The 23,392-nt window shown below is 38.2% G+C and overlaps 1 protein-coding gene across 3 annotated transcripts; it reads left to right on the plus strand.

The window, feature by feature from the left end:
• Window positions 1–922: 922 nt before the first annotated feature.
• SEC22A (SEC22 homolog A, vesicle trafficking protein) lies at window positions 923–22,457 on the plus strand. Of its 3 annotated transcripts, none has more exons than XM_075511510.1 (8): window positions 923–1,011; window positions 4,530–4,761; window positions 6,997–7,200; window positions 9,150–9,313; window positions 10,606–10,800; window positions 15,579–15,697; window positions 18,417–18,482; window positions 22,119–22,457. In XM_075511510.1, the coding sequence occupies exons 3-8, from the start codon at window positions 7,019–7,021 to the stop codon at window positions 22,317–22,319; spliced, it is 927 nt and encodes a 308-aa protein (XP_075367625.1). In that variant the 5' UTR covers window positions 923–1,011; window positions 4,530–4,761; window positions 6,997–7,018; the 3' UTR covers window positions 22,320–22,457. The 3 variants fall into 3 exon arrangements, with proteins under 3 accessions (XP_075367625.1, XP_075367626.1, XP_075367627.1); XM_075511511.1 differs by having other exon boundaries at window positions 939–1,011; window positions 4,534–4,761; XM_075511512.1 differs by having other exon boundaries at window positions 956–1,002.
• The last annotated feature ends 935 nt before the right edge of the window (window positions 22,458–23,392 follow it).

Genomic DNA, 23,392 nt, shown 5'->3' on the forward strand with positions numbered 1-23,392 from the left:
AATGAGATTTGCAAACTTTCATTTTTATATTGTCATTTATTGTCGAAACATGCCCAGTTGATTTATCTGGAAATGAATGAAATTAGTCTAGCAGCTGGTGCTATCTCAGTGCACTTTTTCTGGTGACAACTACATCACCATCGTACATCCCCCCCATCAGCAGCCACGTTTGCTGCCCCATCAGAAAACACCTAACACATATCTTGTTATTTATACAGCATCAAGCATATGCCAAGTTCTGTATACATCATTAAACCGGGTGGAAATTGGCCAACTACAGTTAAAAGTTATTACACGGGAGAACCCCAAGAGCACAATTACTGAACCTCAGTTCTTTTGAAAATGAAGCTAATCAAGAATTAGCCAAAAGATGTGTGAAGCAGAGAACTAGCAGTAGCGAGGCTGCCTCCCCGCCCCGACACACTGGGGGCTTTCTGCAGCACCAGCAGTGTCCGGACACTTCAACCCGTTTGACCAACGGCCACAAACCCAACCTAAAACTCCCCAGCAACCCCGCACACCAGCCGACGTCCCCGGCTGCGGGGACAAAGCGCAAAGAGGCGTTAGCGGCTAACTGGGCGGCCCTGGTCCGAGCGGCGAGCGAAGGCCTGCACGAAGCGACGCCACCATAAAGGAACGGGACCCACCGCGGGCTGGGGGAGGCGCCCGCGCCTGAGGAAACGGCGCCTAAGCCGAAGCACCGGGGCCGCCCCGCAGCCTCAGGGGCCCCGCCGGCTGCGCCCAGGAGCCCCCAGGGAGCGGTACCGGCGCGGAGCGCCCTCAAGAGCAGGGCAGGCCCGGCCCAGCCCCGCCGTGTCGCCATGACGACGCCCCAGCCCCGCCCTGCGCCGCCCGCGGAGCAATGGCGCGCCCGCGCCCGCGTCACGTGAGGGGCGCTCCCCCGCGGCGGGGGGGCGCGGGGCAGACGTGGACAGTACCCACAATGCCTGGCGGGAGGCGGCCGCCGTGGCCGCGCGCCGGTGCCGCCGCCGCTCCGCTCCGGTGAGGCAGGTAGCGCGAGCCCCTCCCCGCGGTGCCGTTGCCAGGCGACGCGGCCTGCCCGCGCCGGGGGCCTGCCCGCGCCGGGGCTGCCGGCGTGAGGGAGGGCGAGGGACGGGACGGTGCTGGAAGGTGCTGCCGCGGGGCCCTGCGTCTGCCCGGTCTCCCCGGGCCGGGGTCTCGGTTGCCGCCTGCCTTCCCTTTTCGCCGCCAGGCCCGGGGCGGGGGGCTGCCGGGGCACCGCAGGGCTCCCGGTGTGGGCGCGGGTCTGGCCCTGCGAAGCGAAGCGACCTGTGACCGGTTTCTCCGCTTTCCGGGCCGCCGCCCCGCCGGGGGCTGCCGTGCGCCAGAGGGTGGCAGCCCGGCCGCTGGAGCCACAGGGCCGGCTGCGTTTGCTCATCAGCCGGGATGAGAGGGGGCTGCCGGCGTGTCCCCGGGCGCCGGCTGCTCCAGCTTTGTCACTCGAGCTTTGTTCCGGGCAGCGAGCGCGGGGTGCAGCGGGCAGGTCAGGTGCGGAGGCCGTCGGTGGCAGCTCAGGCCTCTTCGTAAATGTCGTACGTAGCAGGATCCTGTTGTAGCGGGGATCTGTCACTCCCCTGGCTGGCTGCGTGGGCACCAACGTTTTTGTGTAACGTGTTGCATTCTAAAGCAGTGCGAACCCGTTTAAGTCGGTAACCACATTACCTTTTCCTGCTCTGGCTGCCGTTGCAAATGCTGCAAATGATCGTGTTGAAGCTGCCACGTCAGTAGGTGGTAGATGAAAGGGTCAAGTTCCCGAACTTTGGGATGCAGCTTCTTCCGTTCCCATAGTTTTCCAGAATCTTGATTCTGTTTCCGAGGTCTCTTTTTCCTCTGCTTTATGAGAAGGATTATATGGGCTGGTGGTTTAGGATTATTTCTGTGTCTGATCATACCTGATGATGTCAAAGTGGCTTTATTTGTTGTGTCCTTCTGTGGTGCTTTAGTTTGTAATACGGATTTCTGTAGAGCGGAAAAATTAAGACTCCTGCCTGCATAATGCAGCTGTCACAACCCTCAAAAGTGGGGACAATAGGTTGTCAAACACTATTATGTACACTTGAAGTAAGCACAGAAACTATCTTTATTCTGCGCCAAGCAGGTGTGCAGCTTGCACCCGCTTTCCAATTTTATATTTTATGGAAGGTTATCATGAGAAGCAGACATACTGGCAAGAAATGCCTTGATCAAGTTGGTGCTGAAGGCTAGCAGGGGCAGGAGGGTAGGCTTGCCGTTACACTAGATCTACTTAGAATCCTTCAGTTTTTCTGAAGCTAGACTGTTTTTAAAAAATGGAAGTAGCCTGAGCAAACCGTATTCACAGGTCACTTTCAAACACTTACTTGTAAAAAAAGTTATGAGAAGATGTCAGATAGGTATAAAACAATTACTGTCAGATTACAAGTTGGAAGACCAGTTCGTCACAAAAGACTGGAACCTATACTGCTTTCTAGGACTTTTCTAGATGCTGCCTCAGGATCAAGTACCATCATAACACAAAAATGAACGAGATGATAATTGAATCTGTCTTCAAAAAAAAAAGTACAGTAGAACAGGCTCTGGTTTCCATCATCTGAGATTTCCTGCTCATGGGAGGAAATGAAACTGAAGCCACATGTGATAATTCCTATTTGTGAAAGCAGTGGAGGTTGACGTGTATGATATTTGGACAGCTTTAAGGAGGGTGGAGTAACAGAGGAATCACCATTTCAGTTGACTCTTATCTGTCTGTGGCCAGCTTTCTCCATATTCCTCCTTTCCATGAGTTCTCCCAGCCCTCATTTGCAGGGAGGGCTGTGTAGTGTCAGTGTAAGGGGAAATCAGTGAAGATGGGCCAGAAGTACAGGCACACAGGGAAACATAAGAATAGCGCAAGCATAGAGTGATGCTTCCATGGTGTACGCTCCCTCTTGGTCATTGTTTGGGGGTCAGAATCTCCCAGAGCAAAGGGTAGTGTTTTAGTTTTAATAACTCTTGCAGTTTTTCTGTGAACTTTTCCAGTTGCCTCTTGAATTCACATAACATTTTAGCATTAACAACATTCTGTGACAAGCAGTTCCACTGGCTAACTGCATGTTTTGTGAAGAACCATCTGTGGTACCCATGAGCCTAATGCCTGCTCGTTGCATTTGGTACTCCTCATGCCTGTCATAGGATGAGATAGCGAATCCAATCACTGTTCATTTCTTTGCGCCTGTAAAGGATTTATAGACCATTTGTAGTGGAAGTGCAGTCTTTTGTCATCTTCAGGTGTTTGATGGATGTAGAATTTTTGGAGGAAAACCTATGAAATTTGTAATGGTATGGTGAATTATGTTGTGCAGTTTTGAATAGATGTTTAAAAAAGACATTTAAAGATAGTTCTGAAAACACTACCATATATTTAATGTTCTTTCTTCAATCTCTACCTATATAAATCTATATCATATTTACCACTTGGCTCCTTCTGTAGAGCCATATTGTTTTGGGAGCTGAGTAAAGTAGCTCCTTCATTTTGAAGATTTAGTAAACTTTTTTCTATATTAATACATTTTCAAGTAAGGCTGAATGTTCTGTACAGTATGTGTATTACACATCTCTTTACATATGTGTGATCTTGCAACCAAACTGATTTTATTAGCTTCATTTTTTAGATAGCTTTCTGATTCCGCTGTTAGGAAGCTGAGGAAAAAGTACATATTTTCACTGGGTTGGTTTTTAAGATGATGGTAACAAAACATGGCTGACTGGTGATCTTGACTGTTCATCTAACCACAATTTTTACCTTGTGTGATTTCATAGTACATTAAGGTTTTAATGGAGGCTTATCTTCTGTTAGAGAGCCTGATTTCTCTAAATATAAGTAGGAATCTTGAAGAAAGTAACTGGTTTTGTTCTAGATTTATGCAAATATTTATTTACATATAGAATAAAAATGGAAGAATATCTTTATAAAGGAAGTCTTATATAAGCATATATATAAGAATATATATAAGTATATATAAAGAAAGTCTTTATCCTTTGCTTTGTCTGTTGTCCATGCGTACATGCTGTTGTTAGTGATATTTATGTTCTTTGTCCTTAGCTGTAGGAGTAAAGCAACTATTGTTAGATTGAATATTGAAAATCTTAATGCTTTGGAAATACAGCTGTGGTTGTGTTGTATTATGTTCCTGAAGTGTTCAGGTTTCTGATCAGAGGAGAGTATAGAGTAATTAAGCTTAGTGTATGAGGTGGATGATAGGATTCAGAGTCAAAGGTTGCATTACCCTGAGTTACTTGTACTGTGCAGATGGATAACGTAGTTTCCCATTTTAAATAGCTGAAGTGATGGGACTTCCTCAACTTCACTTAAAGAACATTTTAATATTTCTATTATTCTAGTTTTCTTTTTACTTGAGTACCTCATGAGTAATCTCCCTGGGATGTGTTCAGGCCTTTCCAACAAGCATGCCCTCACAAAGAGAGCTGCAGAATATTGTTAGCCAGTAAATACATTTATTAACTTTTTCTGTTTGTTCTTATCTCATCAGATAGCTCAACATGAACTTTAAGAGTCAAGATCATTTAAAAAGTGAACAGAACAGTATTTTTCCTTCTGAGAGCTGGCTACAGGATTCTGAGTTTCTCCTGCAGTGCTGTCCTATTCACTACCTTTTCCTAAAACAGGACATGGAGCTATGTTCCTTTCTTCACGTTAGATGCTAATGAAGTTATTTGCTTCATCAGAGGAAATGCAGATCCATGAAATTACATTTTGTGCAAGTAAGTTAATGAGGGGAATTTTAAACTTTGCTATCACATCATTGTTCTTATGTTTATATTGATATAGCTCCAGGAAGTCCCTTTCAGGATTGAGTTCCAACTGGTACAGGTGGTTATTATCGGAGAACCATTACAATTTAAAGCTCCTTTGCAATTCTGTCACGCTCTTGAGCTGCTGCCGTGGTTATATGGTTAGCAGCATAGTTAAGAAAATGGGTGCCATATGCATTCCATGTGAATTGTCCTGCTGGGAGCACGTGCATGAACTCAGAGATAGGTAAAAGTTTCTAGAAGTGCAGGTTTAATTTCTAGAACGCTTCACTCCAGCAAGCTAACCTAGAGCAAGTCCTAAAATTGTTTTGTTTTCTGGTTTTGTGTCCAGCTGATCAAAGCATGCTGTACAATAGGGAATACTGTAGTGAAGTGCTGAAATAACAAGCGTACCTGATAAACGCCCAGAGGTATTCAGCAGACTACAGGCAACAGTGGCTTCTGCTGCTGTTACGACTTTGATGAAAGTCTGAAATGCTATACAAGTAAAATACAAGGGTATTAATTTGGAATTTGTTTAGCTAATGTGATGCATCTCAAAGCAGGTTGAAGTTTGACTGCTGATGAAGCTGAATTTCTTAAATTGAAAATTACAACACATTTTCATTATTATATGCCCCCCTCTCTCTGAGGAGTTGACCCTTGAAAAAGAGGAGTTGACCTCTGAGGAGAGGACCCTTGAAAAACCTGAATATTGATTATTATTCAATAAGTATCCTGAAGTATATATAACCTTTGGGTAGTGGAAAATAGGGGAAGTGAGAATTCAGGAACAAAATACCTATTCCCTCTCTTTTATAAAGAGGCAGTGCTATTTTAGGAAAATTTGGATTCCTAACTTTTCATAATACAGTCCCTCAGTTGCTAAGGCTTGTAAAGCACCCTTAATGTCATAGTTTGAAAGGTGCTGTAAACATGTCAGTATTGCACACGAAAGCATATTTCAACTGTATTCAGAAATCTGTTTTCTTTTGCAGTTTGTGACTGTATGGAACTTGAGTAGCATCATCTGAGGGAGGCAAAAATTATTTTTTTCATAATCTCTTAAGTGATAGGTGTAGTATATGGTAGGAGTCTGCAGAGTAGTGTTAAAGAGTTGAGGAAGTGTTTGCTTTTGGCTTCATATAAATTCTAGCAGTTCGCCCACTTGTAAGAGGACAAATTTGTGTACTGATACTTAGCAGATAAGTAATCCTTCTTTTAATGCTTGTCTTGCTGAACTTTTGAATGTTTTGGTTTAACGTAAGATTTGAGGAACTTGAAGGTTTTAAAAATGTGTCTTCAGTCTTGAAAGACTGTCTGCAGGCTATGTGTTTATACTGTTAAATGCCTGCTGTAAATTTTCTCCTTCTGATTGAGAAATGTTTAAATACACAACTTTTTAAAGTGACTCTATTCCACAAAGCTTTAATTATTACGCTTTGAAAATTAAATACTGGAAAAGCATGCAGGCTTTGCAAGCACCATTTCAACCTGCTCAGTATTTGTGTGATAATGATAGACATATTTTGGAAATTTAAAGAAAATGGAGACCCACATAAGAAAAAAGACATTTCATGTTTAAGAAATTCCGTTGTGAGCTGGGAGAGCTGGATTACATTCCTTGCTGTCCTGATCCTTGATTTCCTATTTGATAGTACGTAAGTTGTGTAAGTCTCTGTTTGTCAGGGTACTTAAGCATGTACTCAGTAACACAGTTTCATGAAAGCACATTAATATTATTGCTTGATCAAGACCTGGATCACTTTTCCATCTGGCATGTCTTTGCAGTACACGTTTTTCCTCCCCAGCTATTGTTCTTGTTTGTTTAGACTATCATTGTTGTCTCACTAAACAAGAAGACTCACAGCTTGAAGGGTGCCAGTGGTACAGTAGTACTAAGGTTAAGTAATAGTATTTCAGTCTCCACAGGTATCTCTAGGTGAGGATTTATGGCAGTTCATATAAAAATATTTGAAAACGTGACATTGATGTCAGATGTGCTGCAGCTTTGTGGTGTGTGTAGACTAATAGGGACCTATTCAGTTAGGACTTTAATCTGAGTTATAGTTGAAAATCCTCCTTGTGCCCCATTTTAAGCCTGAGCCCAGCATACAGCTTGGGAAGTTTGATTAATCACAGTTGACTCCATTGTTTTTGCTTTTACCTTAATTCTGATTCCTCCTGATTTGTGTTTTGTTGTAGGTTGTCGTTAACTCTGTTGGCAATGTCTATGATTTTATCTGCCTCTGTGGTCCGTGTGAGGGATGGACTCCCACTGTCTGCATCTACTGATTATGACCAGAGCACGGGAATGCAAGAATGTAGAAAATATTTTAAAATGCTCTCAAAGAAACTTTCTCAGCTTCCTGACAGATGTACTCTGAAAACTGGGCAGTATAATATAAAGTAAGACTTCTCTTTTATATATTTGCGATGTCCTGGGTTGTGTCTGTCTGTAAGTTAAAAAGTTAACAGTTCACATTAGAAATGATTAATCAAACTAAGATTGATGAAATCTTGGCAGTATATATGTATTGGAAATTTAAAATTGAGAAATTGTAGAAAGATTTGAAACCTCCTTAAACTTTGGTGGAAGTTCTAATTTGAAATAGACAGTATTTTTATAAATATTGAAGTCCTTGACCTACTAGAAATATTTCTTTGAATTTCAAGGTTGTTTCGTACATAAAAATGACCAGACTTGTTCTTCGTCATGCTAGTTCAACGAGTATTCATTTGTTTTCTCTTTTTAGTCTACACAAATTTTAAAAAGTACCCACATACTTTCATAACCCAGTATTTCTGAAAACTTGTGGTTAGGATGTTATGGAGTTAGGCCCTTTTATTGTACTTCCAGGATTTCTGTTGACTTCAGAGAAAACATGCCTTAAAACCCAAGCATAACTCAATAATTATTTCATATGGCAGACAGGGAGTGAGGGAGTGGGAAGGGTGGGAATGATTTTTCTAGTGTGAAGGCAGTGTGTAGTAGAGTCTTGAATGGTTGAATGGAGCCTACCTATCCTACTGCTCCATCCAGCACTTTCACAACAATGCTTTTTGTTTTCTCTTCATGCTTTTGTGTTTTGACTTTTTTTTTTTTAATAACTATTCCTACATTTTTTGAGCTAGTCAATTTGATAGTGTACCTACATGACAACACTGATTAAGTAATAATTCAAAGATGCTCTTTTTTCCTGTTTGCAGTGTGAAACTTGCACTATTGTGAAATAATTCTTTGAATCTATTGTTTACTCAGAGTTTTGCTTTATATGTGACCTTTCTCCTTAGCATTGGTAACTAGGTGCACCTGTGTGTAGTTGGTAATTCAGATGCACTTTAGCTGAGCTAAATTCTGATTCTAATTTAGGTATGCTAGTTTAAACGAGGTGGGTAATTTCATCCTAACCCCTAGTAAACATGTAGAAGTTAGAGTGGTGGAAAGTATACCACCTGAATGATCCTAGAAAGTGCTCCGCCTTCTCCATCTCCCAGTGGTATATGTGAGTTTCCACCATTTCTCAGAATTAGGCCCAGCATGGACTAAATTTTTCCAGTTGATGTTTTTTTAAAACCTCAGCTATAGTTGGCTTGTAAACTGATCAGCTTAAAAGAAACTTTCAAGAATGAGACATAAGGCTTAGTTAGGATGTTTTTTATTACTTTTGTCTTTTTTAATTACTTTTAATAGTGTAAGTTATCCATCAAGATTGTGAAAAAATTTGAATGTGTCATGAAAATGTGAACTCTATTTAATGAATTGCCTAAATGCAATAGGGTTAGGTGTATTGAAAGCTGTCCCTTTCTAATTTCGTATTTGCCATCTCTGGTCATCCTTGCAACTATCTTTAGAGAATGATGAATCCCATATTCTACAGAGCAGTTTTATTTCCTTGCATATTTTAGAAGAACCAACTGCCCTACCCCCCAATCTGAAGATAAGTTTTTGCATTTTTGGGATGCATCAGATCACATATTCTGCATTTGATATGAAAGAAAAGCTATTACAGGACAAACCTGCTGTATTTCTGTATCCCTAAAGCTTTATGTTATTTTCTGTTCCATGTTATGTGAGTGTGTACATATGTATATACACACACACATATATACGCATACACATATATGTATAACACAGCTTCTCATATGATTGCACAATGTGGTGTTAAGGTAAAACATTGCCTAGAAGTAAATTGTTTTTCTTCTCAAATAATGTTGGACTTTTCAGTAAACATTAATTCCTTTGCTACCCCAGAGCAGTTTTTGCTTTCAGATTATAGAGTATGAGATCAGACTAGCGAAGCAGCGAATTACCTGGATTTATATTTGAAATGTTGAATTTGTTGTCTCAATTACAGCTTTATAAGTTCTCTGGGAGTAAGCTATATGATGTTGTGCACTGAAAGTTATCCCAGTGTCCTGGCTTTCTGCTTCCTGGATGAGCTTCAGAAAGAGTTCATCACTACCTACAATATGATGAAGACAAATACTGCTGTCAGACCATACTGTTTTATAGAGTTTGGTAAGCATCTGGCTTTTTTTTTTCCTTGATTCTTGCACTGAGACAAACGAGTATTTAAATAGATGTGCAACTTAATGCACACAAAATAAAAATGTCCAAGGCGGTTTATAGCTGTATTTCAGGTGGATTTAGAATCTGATTTAACTCCCCTTAGCGTCAATAAAGAAATACTTCTGTGGACATTAAACTAGGCTACTAGAGTTTTATCCAAACTTGTTTATAATCTTTCTGTTCATTCCAGTAGGTTTTGGTTTAAGCCCTATGTGACCAAATCTGGAGTTCATCTGCTCCTAGTGAATAGTACTAGGAGTTGTTTGACTTCACACCTGTTGAAATACTTAACCTGTAAAGGCACTGAGTTTCATAAATTTCTCAAGTAAAAGATTGCAATTTCATGTTTGCTCTTAGCTGTGCTGTAATTTTTGTTCAGTACATGAAAGGGAGAGATATTTATTTGTCTTATGATATAGTGAAGCATTTAATCTTCTGTCATGCAAGCTCCAAATACAACTGATCTCATATATACCAGATAACAGCTGTTACAGATTCCATTAATATCTGACGCTTTAATACTATATGTTAGGCAGTTATTTTAAATATTCTTATAAAACGCATTAGAGCAAAAAGAACTGCAGTTTTAGAAATATGGGGGAAGATATTCCAGTTGGTTAATTCCTGTCTATAATTCAGTCAGGCAAATTTTAACAATTTCTGTATAATGTTGTCTTCCTTATGAAGATTTCTATGAACGCTTTTTTTTCCCAACACCTTCTTTGTTCTACTACTTGTTAAGTTAGAATGTAGGTCTATTACAGTCTTTATATCTGTATAATATGGTATTAATTTTCTCTGCCTGAATATTTTGCAAGCACTTTTCATACTCAACTAAGTTTATACTTCAATGCAGGAGTTAATTTTTTCATAAGGATGTTTACTAAACTAATGGAAAAACTAGAGTAAGTGCGGTAAATCCATTGTATTAGTAATGAGTTCAGTCTCATGCAGTGAAAAGTCATTAGTTTATTCACAGTTATTAAGTAATTAGATTTCTAGAGCTTAAATTTTTTTTACTGCAGAATTAAATAGCCCATGATATAATAATCACAAAACAGAGATAGTATTAATATCTATAATAGTAAAATATAAAACAGTAAAATCCAAGATAAATACAAGCATTTAAAACAATATATTTCAATTTGTGAAGTATGTAGTACATAAAACTGCATGGTCTTGGATTATTTCATTAACAAAAGTCCATAAGGATATACCTTTTTATTTTAAATTTTACACAGATAATTTCATTCAGAGGACCAAACAGAGATATAACAACACACGTTCTTTGTCAACAAAGATGAATCTTGCTGACATGCAGACAGAAATCAAACTGAGACCACCTTATCAAATTTCTGTGTCGGAACTTGGTTCAGCTAATGGGTTTGCACATTTATCTGTGATGGAATATAAGGGTACTGGTAAGATATCTGCAGGTAAGTTTCAGACTTTTGTTTTTGTATCCTTAAATGAGTCAGATGCAGGGTAGTAGAATTAATCTTTGATACTTTTTTCTTTAAAAAAAGCTTTTTCACCATGATGTTCTTAAAGCATAAAGCTGCCATGACCTTACGTGATTTTGGCTTAGATGTCTGTTTTGTCCTCTGCTCAAAGTGTGTATCTTCTAAGGCACTCAGAGAGCTAAATGGGTCTACTCAATCGACTGCTTTATTGAAGGAAAAAAAAAATCTGCATGAAAATAAGCAAATGAAGATGAGCACTTAACAACATGATCTTCTTTCTTTTTCTGACCTTTTAAGATTTATGAAAATTTTTATTATTTCTGCCCAGTTAGACCCAATGATGACATAAGCTAAGAGCATAGTGTCAGGAGTTAGAGCAGCTGGAGGGAGAAGCATCACTTTAGGAAGCCTCTGTGACAGTGAAAATCCAAAGAGCTGTGCTGGCTAAAAGATGTACTCTCTAAAATAAGTGCCTTGTGTACGACGTTAATAATAGCGATTTTGTATATACTTACCATGTTCATTTAAGTAGTCATTAATTTTTTGAAACTTTGATTTATTTCATGTAGGAGGTAAGTATGGAATTGTGTGGTTGAACAGGGTTAAAGGTTTGTGCTATTAAGTGAATGCTCAGAATCAGTTTGAGGCCCACCTTTAGATGTTTCCCAGCAGGACAGAAAACTTAAAACTCACCAAGTCCTTGCACTAATATGGGGACTCCACATGTGAAACTGACATAATCTGATTTCAGTCTTCCAAGTTTAGTGAAGCAAAGTCATAAATAGAATAAAAGGAAGTGTTGATTTTAATTAGTTAATATCTCCCCCTTTTCTCCCAAAAGTACCTCTGTCTATAAGGCTAGTTGTCCTGGGTAGACATACACCGATGCCGTTCACTTTACAGTGTCAGGGTGAAAATTGCAATCGTAGATCTAAACACTTCCTACAGAGTTCTGTAATATGAGAGATCAGCTTAATTTTGTGCAGTTTATATATATATAAATAGGATCTCTTTGCCAGTGTATTATCCTAATTACTTTACTTACTCGTAAGGTTTCCTCTAGAAGATTGAAAACGACTTTCTACAGAAGATGAAAAACAAACAAAATTGCTAGGGTGCCCTATTTGTACTGCTGGGGCCACGATCCTGAGAATTCTAGTGCTATGAGACAGTGTAGAAATAGCTTACGATCCCTGTATTTGCAATTTAACAGTATTAAAGATAGGTTCTGGAAAATTAATATGGGAAAAGTGTGAAGATGTTTAAATTGTTTAGAAGAGTGGAATCTTTTAAGCAGCGCTGTACATACCTTTAAAAACAGCCCACACATATAAGTAGTAGATGATTAAAGGTATGTAATGCTGTAATACCATTCTTTTGCCACTTTTGATGCTTACATCGTTATTACCTCTTAGTGTTCTAGTGTAGTCCTGGCTTGTGGAAAAGGTTATGGTGGCAGAAGTGGCAACTGGTTAATTCTGAAAATTGTCTAGATTCAAACTTCCTGCAATTGGAAAATGAAGAAACAATAAGCATGAGAGAACTCAGCCAGCCTGTGTCAAAATTGGCTGTATTTTTAAAGTTGTCCATGTAGTGGGAGATGAGGTTTTTATCACTTTTCTGAGTAAAAGTGTTGGAAGAGCATATGGGCCTAAATTAAAATGTGTAAGGACTATTTCCCTTTTTACTATAAAGTAAAATTAAACAATAATTGGCAGATGATCTTCCTTTTTTTTCCACCTACCTCTCCACAACTTGTCTGACAGAACCAGTTCTGTTGTTCTCTTTTCTTTCCATGTCAACTTTTGTCTGTTTTTTTCCCCTCTTTCAGTTGCTTTAAACTTTCTTCTTCTCTGAATTCCATAGATCTCTCTGTTCAGTTATCCGCTTCCTTCCTTGAATTGCTGTAGAAACTCACCATCAAAGGGCTGTATGTTATGAGAAGTTTGCACTTTGCTCCTTCTTCAGCTCTTCAAATTTTAGATGCTATTGAATAACAGTGTCTTTTTTAGCAAGTCTGCTGATAGTTTTGTAATTCTTTACTTTCATCGCTCCTCTCCACCCTTGAACTTTCTCTGGATGTTGGCTACCCACTCAGTTGGCTAGACTTCAAAGATTCTCCTTTGCTGTAAGGACAAATTCTCACAAAAAGATGTGGTTTGCCTAGTGTAATTTCCTGAATATGCTGTCCTGTTAAAAAATATGACTTGCTATAAGTGAATTAAGTATGTTAAATCAAGTTGGATAGTGTGCAGAGGTAGGAAGTTGGGCAGATACAAATCTGTGTTGTTACACAGAATAGCAGAATTTGATGCATTAGTTTTGGCTATGCTGATGAAGCATTGTCTGTTACTTGCTTATACTTGTAACTGGATATCTATCCAACGTCTAGTGTCTAGGCCTCTTTGTTAAAGTAATTGAAAATTACTTTATTGTTATTTAAGGTCTAGTGTCTAGGCCTCTATTGTTAAAGTAATTGAAAATAGCAGCCCTTTTCCTTTAGTGAAAGTTGCGCTGTGTAGTGAAGAATAGGGGTAATTATTAATGTGTGAAGCAGAAAGCATGCAGATTATGGATAGAATTTTGCTTCAAAGCTGAATGTAGGTGTTGGCAGGCATTAGAAATAGGGCGACAGCATGCTGATGTGTGATGTTGTAGGTATTTATTTGGTTAGGATAAATTTACTGTTTTCTGAGCTATTTTTCAACAAAGGAACAGTTCTCAAATCAAAGTTACTTTTTGCCTGATGGTGTAATTGATTTTTTTTTTTTTGGTTACTTTTTATTTTTAAATAAGTGTCCTTACAAGTAGTGCAGTTTCTCACATCATGCAAATTTCCTAATTTTTTATTTAAATTTCAACATTTTAATTCAGAATTTGTGTGTTATTTGATCCTTGGCTTGTGTTAGAGAGTTTTTGATATGGCAATTATAATCTCTCTAAGATTTATGGATGTACTGACTCAAGGTCAGCTGTCTTTTACTCTGCCTTCTTTGACACTCCTCCTTCATTCTTCTGGTTTTGCCTTTTTTTTTTTTTCTTTAAATTACTCTTGTTGCTTTGATTGTAACAGCAAAATTTATTGAGCCCTGGAGAGCTTAGTGACATCAGCAGCAGTATGCAACATCCTTTAAAGTTTTTGGGTTTGTTTTCATCTTTCAATAAGAGAGAAAAGTTACTATTTTATGATTCTTCATAGCCTGTCTTGATTTAGCTGACAAGACTCTTTACTTTTCCCCTCATGGTTCTCCAAGAGGTGTTTTAAATACTGTTTTAACACATGATGTTTTGAAGTTACCCTGATACGTGGGGAAAATGAGATTGTGGAGAGCTGTGCATGCAGAGCAGTGAACTGATTTTATCCACCAGTTAATGAAATGCAATGACTTTTGGCTAAAAACAGGCACGTGCACCTTCAGCTTTTTGATGCTCTCTAGATGAGATGGTTTAAAAAACAGAAACAAAACAACCAGTTAGGAGTCACTGAAAAAGAATGGTTTGGTATGCAAATACCGTATCTAACCTCAACTGAGTGATTGCTGGTAGTGTTCCTCTAATATGCACTATGGCTAGAAAAGCAATAAGCTCTGAAAGTTAAACATGGGTTATGCTTTTGTTTAAAAAAAATACTGATTACGCTATTAAATTCAGCACAAATGAGTTAACTGAACTAATTTTGTGTTTTATTTTTAAGTCATCACGCGCTCATCATTAGACAGCCCTGTCTGCTTATCAATGTGAAATAGCTTTTGTCATTTTTTCTTTAGGTTCTGTAACTTCATAAACTGTTTTGGAAAGCCTTTTTCCTGAATCTGTGCAATGCAAACAACCAGGATTGACACCCCTCTCTCTATTAATGTTACAGTTCATTGACTTCATTGTTCACATCTTTACACTTTGTTGATTTGAACAGAATGATTTAAGTGTGGCTCAGTAGTCCTATTGTTTTCCTAGTGCTGCCTAGACTGTTAAGAGTTTTGCATTGTTTTTTCATATTTGCTTTCTGTTATTAATTATGGAAAGGGACGATAATGAGGAACATACACAACTGTTATGTACTTGTGACCCTAGCTAAGCCTGAAAGAGTGGGTGTGCATGGAAAGAAAGTGTGTTTTAATTTTAATGTGTTTTGTAAGAGACTTCTAAGCACTCTCTGGAAGGTCTGTATAAGGTTGTAATATAGATACTAGCTTAGTTTCAGAGCTGTCTTTTCATTTTTGTCTTTGGTAGCATTCACTAGCTGTATTTTTTAAGGTAGGGGACTGTAATAGCTTTGCCTCATAGTGTTCCATTCAGCAAACAAGCTAAATCAGTTTCAATAGCTCTGCTAATGCCTTAGTGTTTAAAAAAAAATGGAGGTTATGAGAGGAGCTTTTAAGTACGTGACTTACTAGCTGGCTACTAATTGTGGACAAATTTCACTAGCAAATGCATCATTTGCCATCGATTTCCTGGCATATTTGAGCAGCTTTCAGTACCACACTGAATAAACTGAATGTATTGAGTTAAAGACTAAATATAATAAGACAATTATATATGTGACTTGAAGGAAAGTATACTTTTTGTTAAACCTTGTGTTGAAATATTTAAAATGTTTCTTCTTCTTTTTAGAAAAAAAGATTGACATTTTGTGGTTTGCTTCAGTGATCTCTTGAGCTAGAAGCCACTGAAAAATGAGATTACTATTTTACTGAATTTCTAAAGACGTTGCTTTGACCTTTGATATCTTTTTTTGATCTTCTGCTTTGCAGCTCCTCATCAGCGCCTGGAACCTGTGACTCTGCCAGGGATTGTCTCATTTGTGCTTAGTCTGTTATGTGGGGCTTTGAATTTAATTCGTGGCTTTCATGCCGTAGAAAGTCTTCTCCAGGTATTGTACATGTTTATGAATTTAAGAGTTATGCATCATAGCAATCATATCTCCACCTTAGAAGCTGCTTGCTATATGAACTAAGTCTTGCCAGTTTTATTTTCAGAAATACTGTTTGTGAGGTCAGACCTCTGTTTGTGAAACCGATATTGTTTGTGATCTGTGCATCCTTCTTGAGTGTGATGCATCATTCATTGAGGCTGTGAGTTTCAAAAGCAGAAGGTGGGTGGCCGACTCCTTCCCTAGCTACCTTGGTAGCAGTGAGTATATGAACATAATGTTCTGTTTTCTAAATTTATGCCAGGATATGAGACGTTTAATTTTAATAGATGTTATTTAAAAACACTTGAGAGAAATTATGAACAGCTTTGAAAATCTGGCCAATTTTTTGAAAAGGTCCACAGAGCAGGGATCTTTAAACAGGTTTTGTAAAACTGTTTTTTGGAAACCTTTTTTAGTTTTTGTTTGTTTGGTTTTAATAAACCTTCTTAAGTAGGATGCTTATTTCTCTGTGTGTGCTGAAAGGATCAACGTAAGGGAACCTGTCAAGTGATTTCTTCTAAACCCCTCCCCCCAAACAACACCACACTCCTCACCAAAGAACCTCCCCAACAGATATTTATTTGTTTATGTGAACTCTGTGCTCTGACCCTCCCTATGGCCTTTCAGTTTCTTTCTATTCCATTTCTTGTGCTAGTTGTATTCTCATTGCTCCAATGAAAATGATAGTGGTTAATGATTTTAAGCAATTCAAGTGAATATGCTGGTAGTGCTTGCGAGCATGGACAGAAAGTTCATGTGTGTTACCACAAAAAAAAGTACTTAACGTTAAATGGCTCTGCTGTTGTGGTGATGGAGGTAGAAACTAAAAACCCCATGGAAGTTTTCTGAAAGAAAATGGGAATCCTCTTGCTTGGCTAACACATAAATCTTTGTATTCAAACATATATCTGGACTTAATAACTGCAATGCTTTTTATACCTATTGGATTTTTTAGGGAAGTAAGGTAAAGAAGATGACCTGTATTCCAGTTGTATTACATAATTCTTGATATATGTAAAGATTTAATAAAGCAGTAATGTTTGAGGTCTCAGCATTTCCTGAAGACTAATGAATAGATGAACATGATTAATGAAAGTGTTCCATGCTAGGTCCTTCTTTTGAGTTGTTTTTGGTTTGTTTTTTAAAGAAAAACCAAAAAAGAAATAGTGAACGTACATTTCTACTTTATCCCTAATGAGATTTTTCTGTGTTATGCACAATTCTCTGTTTATAAATAGGAATTAATTTAAAGTACGCTGTAGTACAAATAGTACTGAACAGATTTCTACCACTTAGTGTAATGTTTCTAGAACTTGTTTTGTTACCTTTCCGCAGCTGATTTTTTAAAAAGGAACACCAATGTTAGATTAACCTATTTAAGTGATGATAGGCCAGCCAATTCATTTTATTCTATATGTTATAGTGTCTGGAGGTAATAGATGGCAGTACAGATGGAAGATATTTTTTCATTTCTGACAAATGAGGCACACTAAAAATCCATTAAAATTTATCTTAATTTACTTTATTATGGAAAAATCCACAAGGTTTAGGGAGAAATAATCCAAAATGTGATTAATGGATCTTCTGAGAAGTCATTCAAAAGCTTCTCTCTGAATTAGTGTTTCCTTTATAATCAGTGTTGTTATTTGGTTGTTAGCAAAACTGTGTTACAATATGTAGCTATACTCCAGCAAATATGCAGTGGCACTGAGGTAAAGATTTACATATGGTTTAGGAGTGTACTGCATTGTGTAGGTAAGTTTTATGTGCAGACATACAAACCTTTCCCTAGTCAACACTGTAGATGCAAATGCTTCACACTGAACATACTCTGAGCAGAAAAAAGTTGTAGTTCCGAATGGACCACCTTCTTCTCAAAATGAAATTTGCATTCAAGGAAGAACATTTGCACGAGTACCCATTGTTTTCATGGGAAAGTTTTTGATTGTCGCAGATGTTTGTTGGAAATGCAGTTAGAATAATCACTGAGCATGCAAATTTATTCTGCTCAGCTCTACAGAAACTGTAACAACCCGTTTGAATAAGTTAGAAGGAATTTTTTGGTTTCCTTTTTTTTTTAGACACATAGTGGAAGATCTATCACTTCAAGTAAATTTTTCCATCTTTTCCTTCAAGAAAACTTAATTTTCCCATAATCTCTCTCTGATAAATTCACATGCTTTTGTTCATCCTCACTGCCGCGAGTGCCGAGCTGCCTGCGTTATTCTCTGTAGGATTTTACCACACCCTAGTGGCCACTTTGTGTGGTTTCCTTTTATCTCGATTCCATTTTGTGAAGCTGGAGGAAGGCACAATTCTACAAAGTTGATATTAAAAGTAGTTACCAGTGTTTAGACTTGAATTTTCAAAGGCAGCTGGAGAAGGTAAGTATCCAGTGTTAGAGCTGGACTTCCTTTAAGGCTCTTGAAAATCTCAGCATTAGTTGTCTGTTGTGAATAAACATTTTGGTCGGATTCCAGATCACGGTGGTTTTTTTCCAGACATATAAGTAAGCAATGATTAGTGCTAACTCTTTTGGTTTAGCGTAGCATAGGAATTATTATAAATCTCTGTGTAAGACTATTTTAACATACAATAATTAATAACTTTTATACTGTAAATATCTGGTATTTCACTGAAACATTGTAAAACATGGCTTTTTGTTTTATTTTCACAGAACGAAGGTGAAGATTTCAGCTATGTTATTGCATTTTTTCTTGGAACAGCAGCCTGTTTGTACCAGGTGTGTTCTGCTGCTTGCATAATTCACTAGAGTTTAGAAACATTACCCAGTCATGCATAAATGTCACCATGTTTTCTTAAATGTCACAGGTACTTGAATAGGATGATTATAAAAATAATTTCTGCTCTGTTTAATTTCATTAATCATAAACTATCATACAGTAGATTGATACAAAGAGCTTCTGTTTGCTGGCATTTTTCTCCAGTTAGTTGATTAAGAGATTTAGTGTACTTTTCTGTTGGAGCTTACAATTTGTCTCTAAAGTCACAAGCAGTGGAGGTTATATCATTTCCTTAAAGCAGTAGTTTCATGGTTCAAGTAAACTTAACTGTCTGAACAAATGCCTTACTGCTTCTTTCCTTCGGGAAGATTTGAAGCAAATACATTAATACCTAGGCACTACAGCCCAGAATTTTCCTCACTTCATACATTATTGTGCATTTCCTTCCCTTTCAAAGCTTTCAGCCACTTTCCACTGTGTTTTCCTTCTCCTGTCTGATATTTCACGCTGCATTTCATGTCTGTAGGTTTTCCATTTCTGCATCTGAATTTGACTCTCCTATATAATTTGTAGCAAGGTATTCTGGTGCCCATTGGCATTTGTCATTCAGTGACACTGCTGTTACGTTTAGCTATGAGTATAATGTCTGTCATGCTCAATTGCTGTTACTATAATTCTTTTTACTTTTAATCTCTTGTACTTGTGGAGCATGCAGTTTCTACTTGTTTCCGTGTGCCAATGTTTAGTACAGTGTTAGACCATAAAATAAAACAATGTCTCAGGATTTTCCTTTTATATCAGCCTTTCTATGAGTCAGCCTTTTGTCCAGGTTACCTGTAATCTCCATTCTCTGTAACTTATCTCTAGCAAAATGTCACAGTGCAACTTGTGTTCTTCACCACTTGTTGACTTTTCATCAGCTTCTGCCTTAAGTAATTCTTCAGATTGGTGTTAATTTTCCATGCCAACAATCTGTTCCATATTGGATAAGGTACAGCTCCTCCATTCTTTTTGTGTGTGAAAAATATACATTCTTCCCTCCTCTCCCAAATTAGAAACCTTATTCTTTATAAAGTATTCATGTCTGGGCATCGAGATGTAAGGATATACGTCTTTCCCCCACTGTCTGACTTGAATAGAGCTGTTTTAAAGAAAGAACCCATGCGGCTTGGAATGTAGGCTTTTTCTTAATATTCAAAATATATCTGTTGAGGTGCTTGTTCTGCACCCTCTGGTGTCATTCCTACAGTATGTAATTGGTCAGTTTTCAGAACTAAGAGGGCTGTCAGTTCTCTGGCGTGTTCTGATGTTCTTTTGCCTGAACACTTAGGAGTTCAGGAGATTAATTCTGTATGCTGCTTGACAGCACATTTCATTGTCATTCGCCCACAAGGTGTCCATAATGCTGTATTGTCTTGTTCTGTTAATAACAACGTAGCAGTGTGTTTCTCTTTCTAGTTTCCAAGAAAATGTTTGTAACCTAGGTGTGCAGGCAAAAAATGGGACTTACATGGAACATGTTTTAGGCTCGCTGACATGTCTAGTGTTCCTCCATCGTTTCTAGTCTCTTCTGAAAAAGTACAAAATGTACAAAAGTAACAACTGTCTCAGTTGTTACTCAGTTTGTACCTGAACTGCAAAGTGTCAGGAGCTGAGCCTTCAGTCATTTGTTAACATTTGTTTAAAAAAAAAAAAAAATCAAAAATAAAAATCTTCTCTGAAGTAGCAGAGGAGCCTTCTACATAAAAGCACGCTCAGTAATTGCCATGCTAGCACTTTGCTTTAATAGAAAGAAAAAAAACCCTCAGGAATTTCGTAGCAGCACTTGTTATAGTAAGGTGTTAAAACCACAGTGTTTTGGCCTTTTGACTGGTGCTCTGTTTTGTAAGTGGCAAATCTCCTAGCATCTCAAACCTAGACTAATGAAAAGATAAGCCTCAGAATTCATTTAAAACAGATCTTCAGTAAAATTCACAGTCATTCAACATCATGTTGCAGTAACATTTTTAAACTTCTATAGTGTTTTTGTTTTTTAAACCCTTCATATTTATTAATCATTTTGATGAAGCATATCTTGACTCTTATTTTAATCTTGGAAGCAATTACACTTCTTCATATGTTGTCAGTGGAGGCAGGTGACGACAGATAAGAAATTATCTGAAATTATCTGAATAAGAAATTACCTGAATTCTTATTGCTGAGATACTAGTACCAACTAATTGCTCTTAGATATGATTTGTAAAAGTGTCAGCACAAGTAGGTTGCATTTGCTCTGCTCAAAATGGCCAAGCAGGTTTAGAGGAATTCCATCTAGATTCTGAAACATGCGGATTAGTTATCTCTAGTTTTACTTTGTTTTGGAGGAAGGACATACAAATCTTGCTGCTACTGTCAGTACTCACATCTCCGAAGATCTTTAGATATCCAGAAATTACAAGTAGTTTTGTTAATCTCAGCCATGCTTACAGCGGAAAGGCATGCTTTATAAGAAAGTGCTTGAGTTTCGAATAGAGTATAAAGTAACCTCAATAAATTGCATTGTTTGGTTGCAAATGTAGAATGCTTTAGCCTTTTTTTGAGGAACATGAAAAATGAAAAAAATTTAAGTAGAGTTTCTCTGACTGATAAAAGATGGCAAGTGCTCAACAGAACAGAAATGACACTTAGATAATCTGATGATGGATGCTGTTAAAAAATTTCTGTCAGCATGATTATATATCCACTGGGAACAGATTTGGAATACAAAGTAAGCCCAAGCGATGTTGTTATCTACCTTGAAGCACAGCAAAAACATTCTTCAGCAGACAGGAATGGCTAGAATCCAGAGGGGGGGCAAACAATGTTTTTTGTAGAAGTCAAGGAAGTAGTTTGAACAATAGCAGAAGTAAAAATAATGTATCCATAAAAGCTATGTCCTTTTAGAGATGAAAACTGAGGTGAGAGACTTGAACAGATTTCCAGTTGCAGGAGGAAGATGGCAGAGTAGGGAACTGGGGGTAGTCCTGACATTGTGTTACACCACAGCGTGCAGAAACTGATCCTTGAAACATGGGAGAATTACAGTGGAGTTGTTGTGTATTTCTCTCCAAATGTGATCCATCTTGCACCAGCTGAAGAAGGGCAGTGGGTATGTGTGGCCCTCTCTGCCTCCACCAGTTAATCCTCTGCATTAACCCTGGCAGGACACTGGCTTGGTATCTGGGGGATTGCCTTGTGCTGAGTATTCCCGGCTGCAGGGCCCTGGTATTTTCCCTGTCCTTCCTATTGCTTTGCCTGAAGAAGACTTAACGCTGGCTCTTGTTCCTTCTCCATCGCTCGGGTGCAACAGAGTGTATTTTGACCAGAGATTGTCAGGACCATCCACTTTCCTTTGTCATGGGCCACTCGTTATTGCAGGTTGTAATCAATTATTATGAGAGAATTGTTCTCAAAGAGGGTTTAATGGAAGCAAAATGCAACCTTGTATTGATGTCAGGGACTTTTCACCCTTCCATGACTGCTAAACTAACACTGTTCTTACATGTTTGATTCAGACTTTTGTTTTGGGTTTGTAATTTCTCAATAACCAGATAGTGTTTCTTCAGTGGAAGTTATTTTCCATGTAGTAATCTGATTTCTTTTTTATTTCCTGACAGTGTTACCTGTTTGTATACTACACGGGCTGGAGGAACGCCAAATCCTTCCTGACTTTTGGGTTAATTTGCCTGTGTAACATGTATCTGTATGAACTGCGCAACCTGTGGCAGCTCTTCTTTCATGTGACTGTGGGGGCATTTTCTACCTTACAAATTCGATTGCGACAGCCACAGGGAAAGTCCCCTGATTACAATGTCTGACAAGTCCTGGAACATTTAGAGGCAGTTTTGTTCCAACAGTTACTCGCTCTCAGGAATGTAAAGCTGTTCTCCAAACGAAGCAGCTGTCTGGATGGGGCTTTTTTCTTTTTTGCCTTTTTTTTTTTTTTTTTTTTTAAATAAAGCAGTGTAAGATGCCTGTGGACATTTTTCTCTTGATGGTTAAACTTTTTTTAAAGAACACAAAAGAATGCGGGACTAGAGGAGGACAATGGGTCATATCCATGCAGTGAAATGTATGTAGGGACATCAAGTTTGAGGAATTTGACTGGTGGCATAAAAAAAGCTTCATTTGAAAGTATGTTAATGGAAGGAATGTATAGAGTATGTGTTCTGCATATCATGCAAGCTCTTCACTTCCAAAATCAGTTTTGCCTTTGTGAGGCAGTAGGGGATAGGCTAAATAAATAATAATAATGCTATTGCATATGAGCAAACTAGATTTGGAATATGTAAGATACTAAATTTTGGAATGTTTTGTTTCACATTGACATATATGTGAATGTTTTCTTAATTAAAATGTAACCTGGAAACTCTGTTTCTGGGGATCAGCTTTATGGCACCTGTGGCCCTCTATCTAGTGCTATAAATACCTGAATGTTTTTTCATTTATGATTTCCTTTTAATTATCCTTTGAAAGTGATCTATGTGGACAGGGTTTCTTTTTGGTAATTATTCAAAAAGTTCTGCCATGTAACCCAGGATTTTTGCACGCTTCCTGTGTTTGAACTCTGGAAAGGTTGAAAGGAAATAGATTGGTGAGTAAATGGAGTGACTTGTACTTGTTGCACTATTGTTCTTCTTTTTATATACTTTTAGAAAGAGATGAAGAATTAGCTCAGACCTGGGATAAACAACTGGTGACAGGAAAATAATGAATCAGTCTGATTAGCTTAAATGAGCAAAGACCAGGGATTTTGTTTATTCTTCTGACTTCATGGGTTGGTTGTTTTTGTGCTGGGATAGAACCTTCTTGATCTAGACTTGTGTTTGAGAGAACTGTCGTATACTCCTGAAGTTGATGAATCAACTAGCAAACCTCAAATACTTAGAAC

This window comes from Mycteria americana, chromosome 9 (assembly GCF_035582795.1).
Source record: "Mycteria americana isolate JAX WOST 10 ecotype Jacksonville Zoo and Gardens chromosome 9, USCA_MyAme_1.0, whole genome shotgun sequence".
Classification (NCBI taxonomy): Eukaryota; Metazoa; Chordata; class Aves; order Ciconiiformes; family Ciconiidae; genus Mycteria; species Mycteria americana.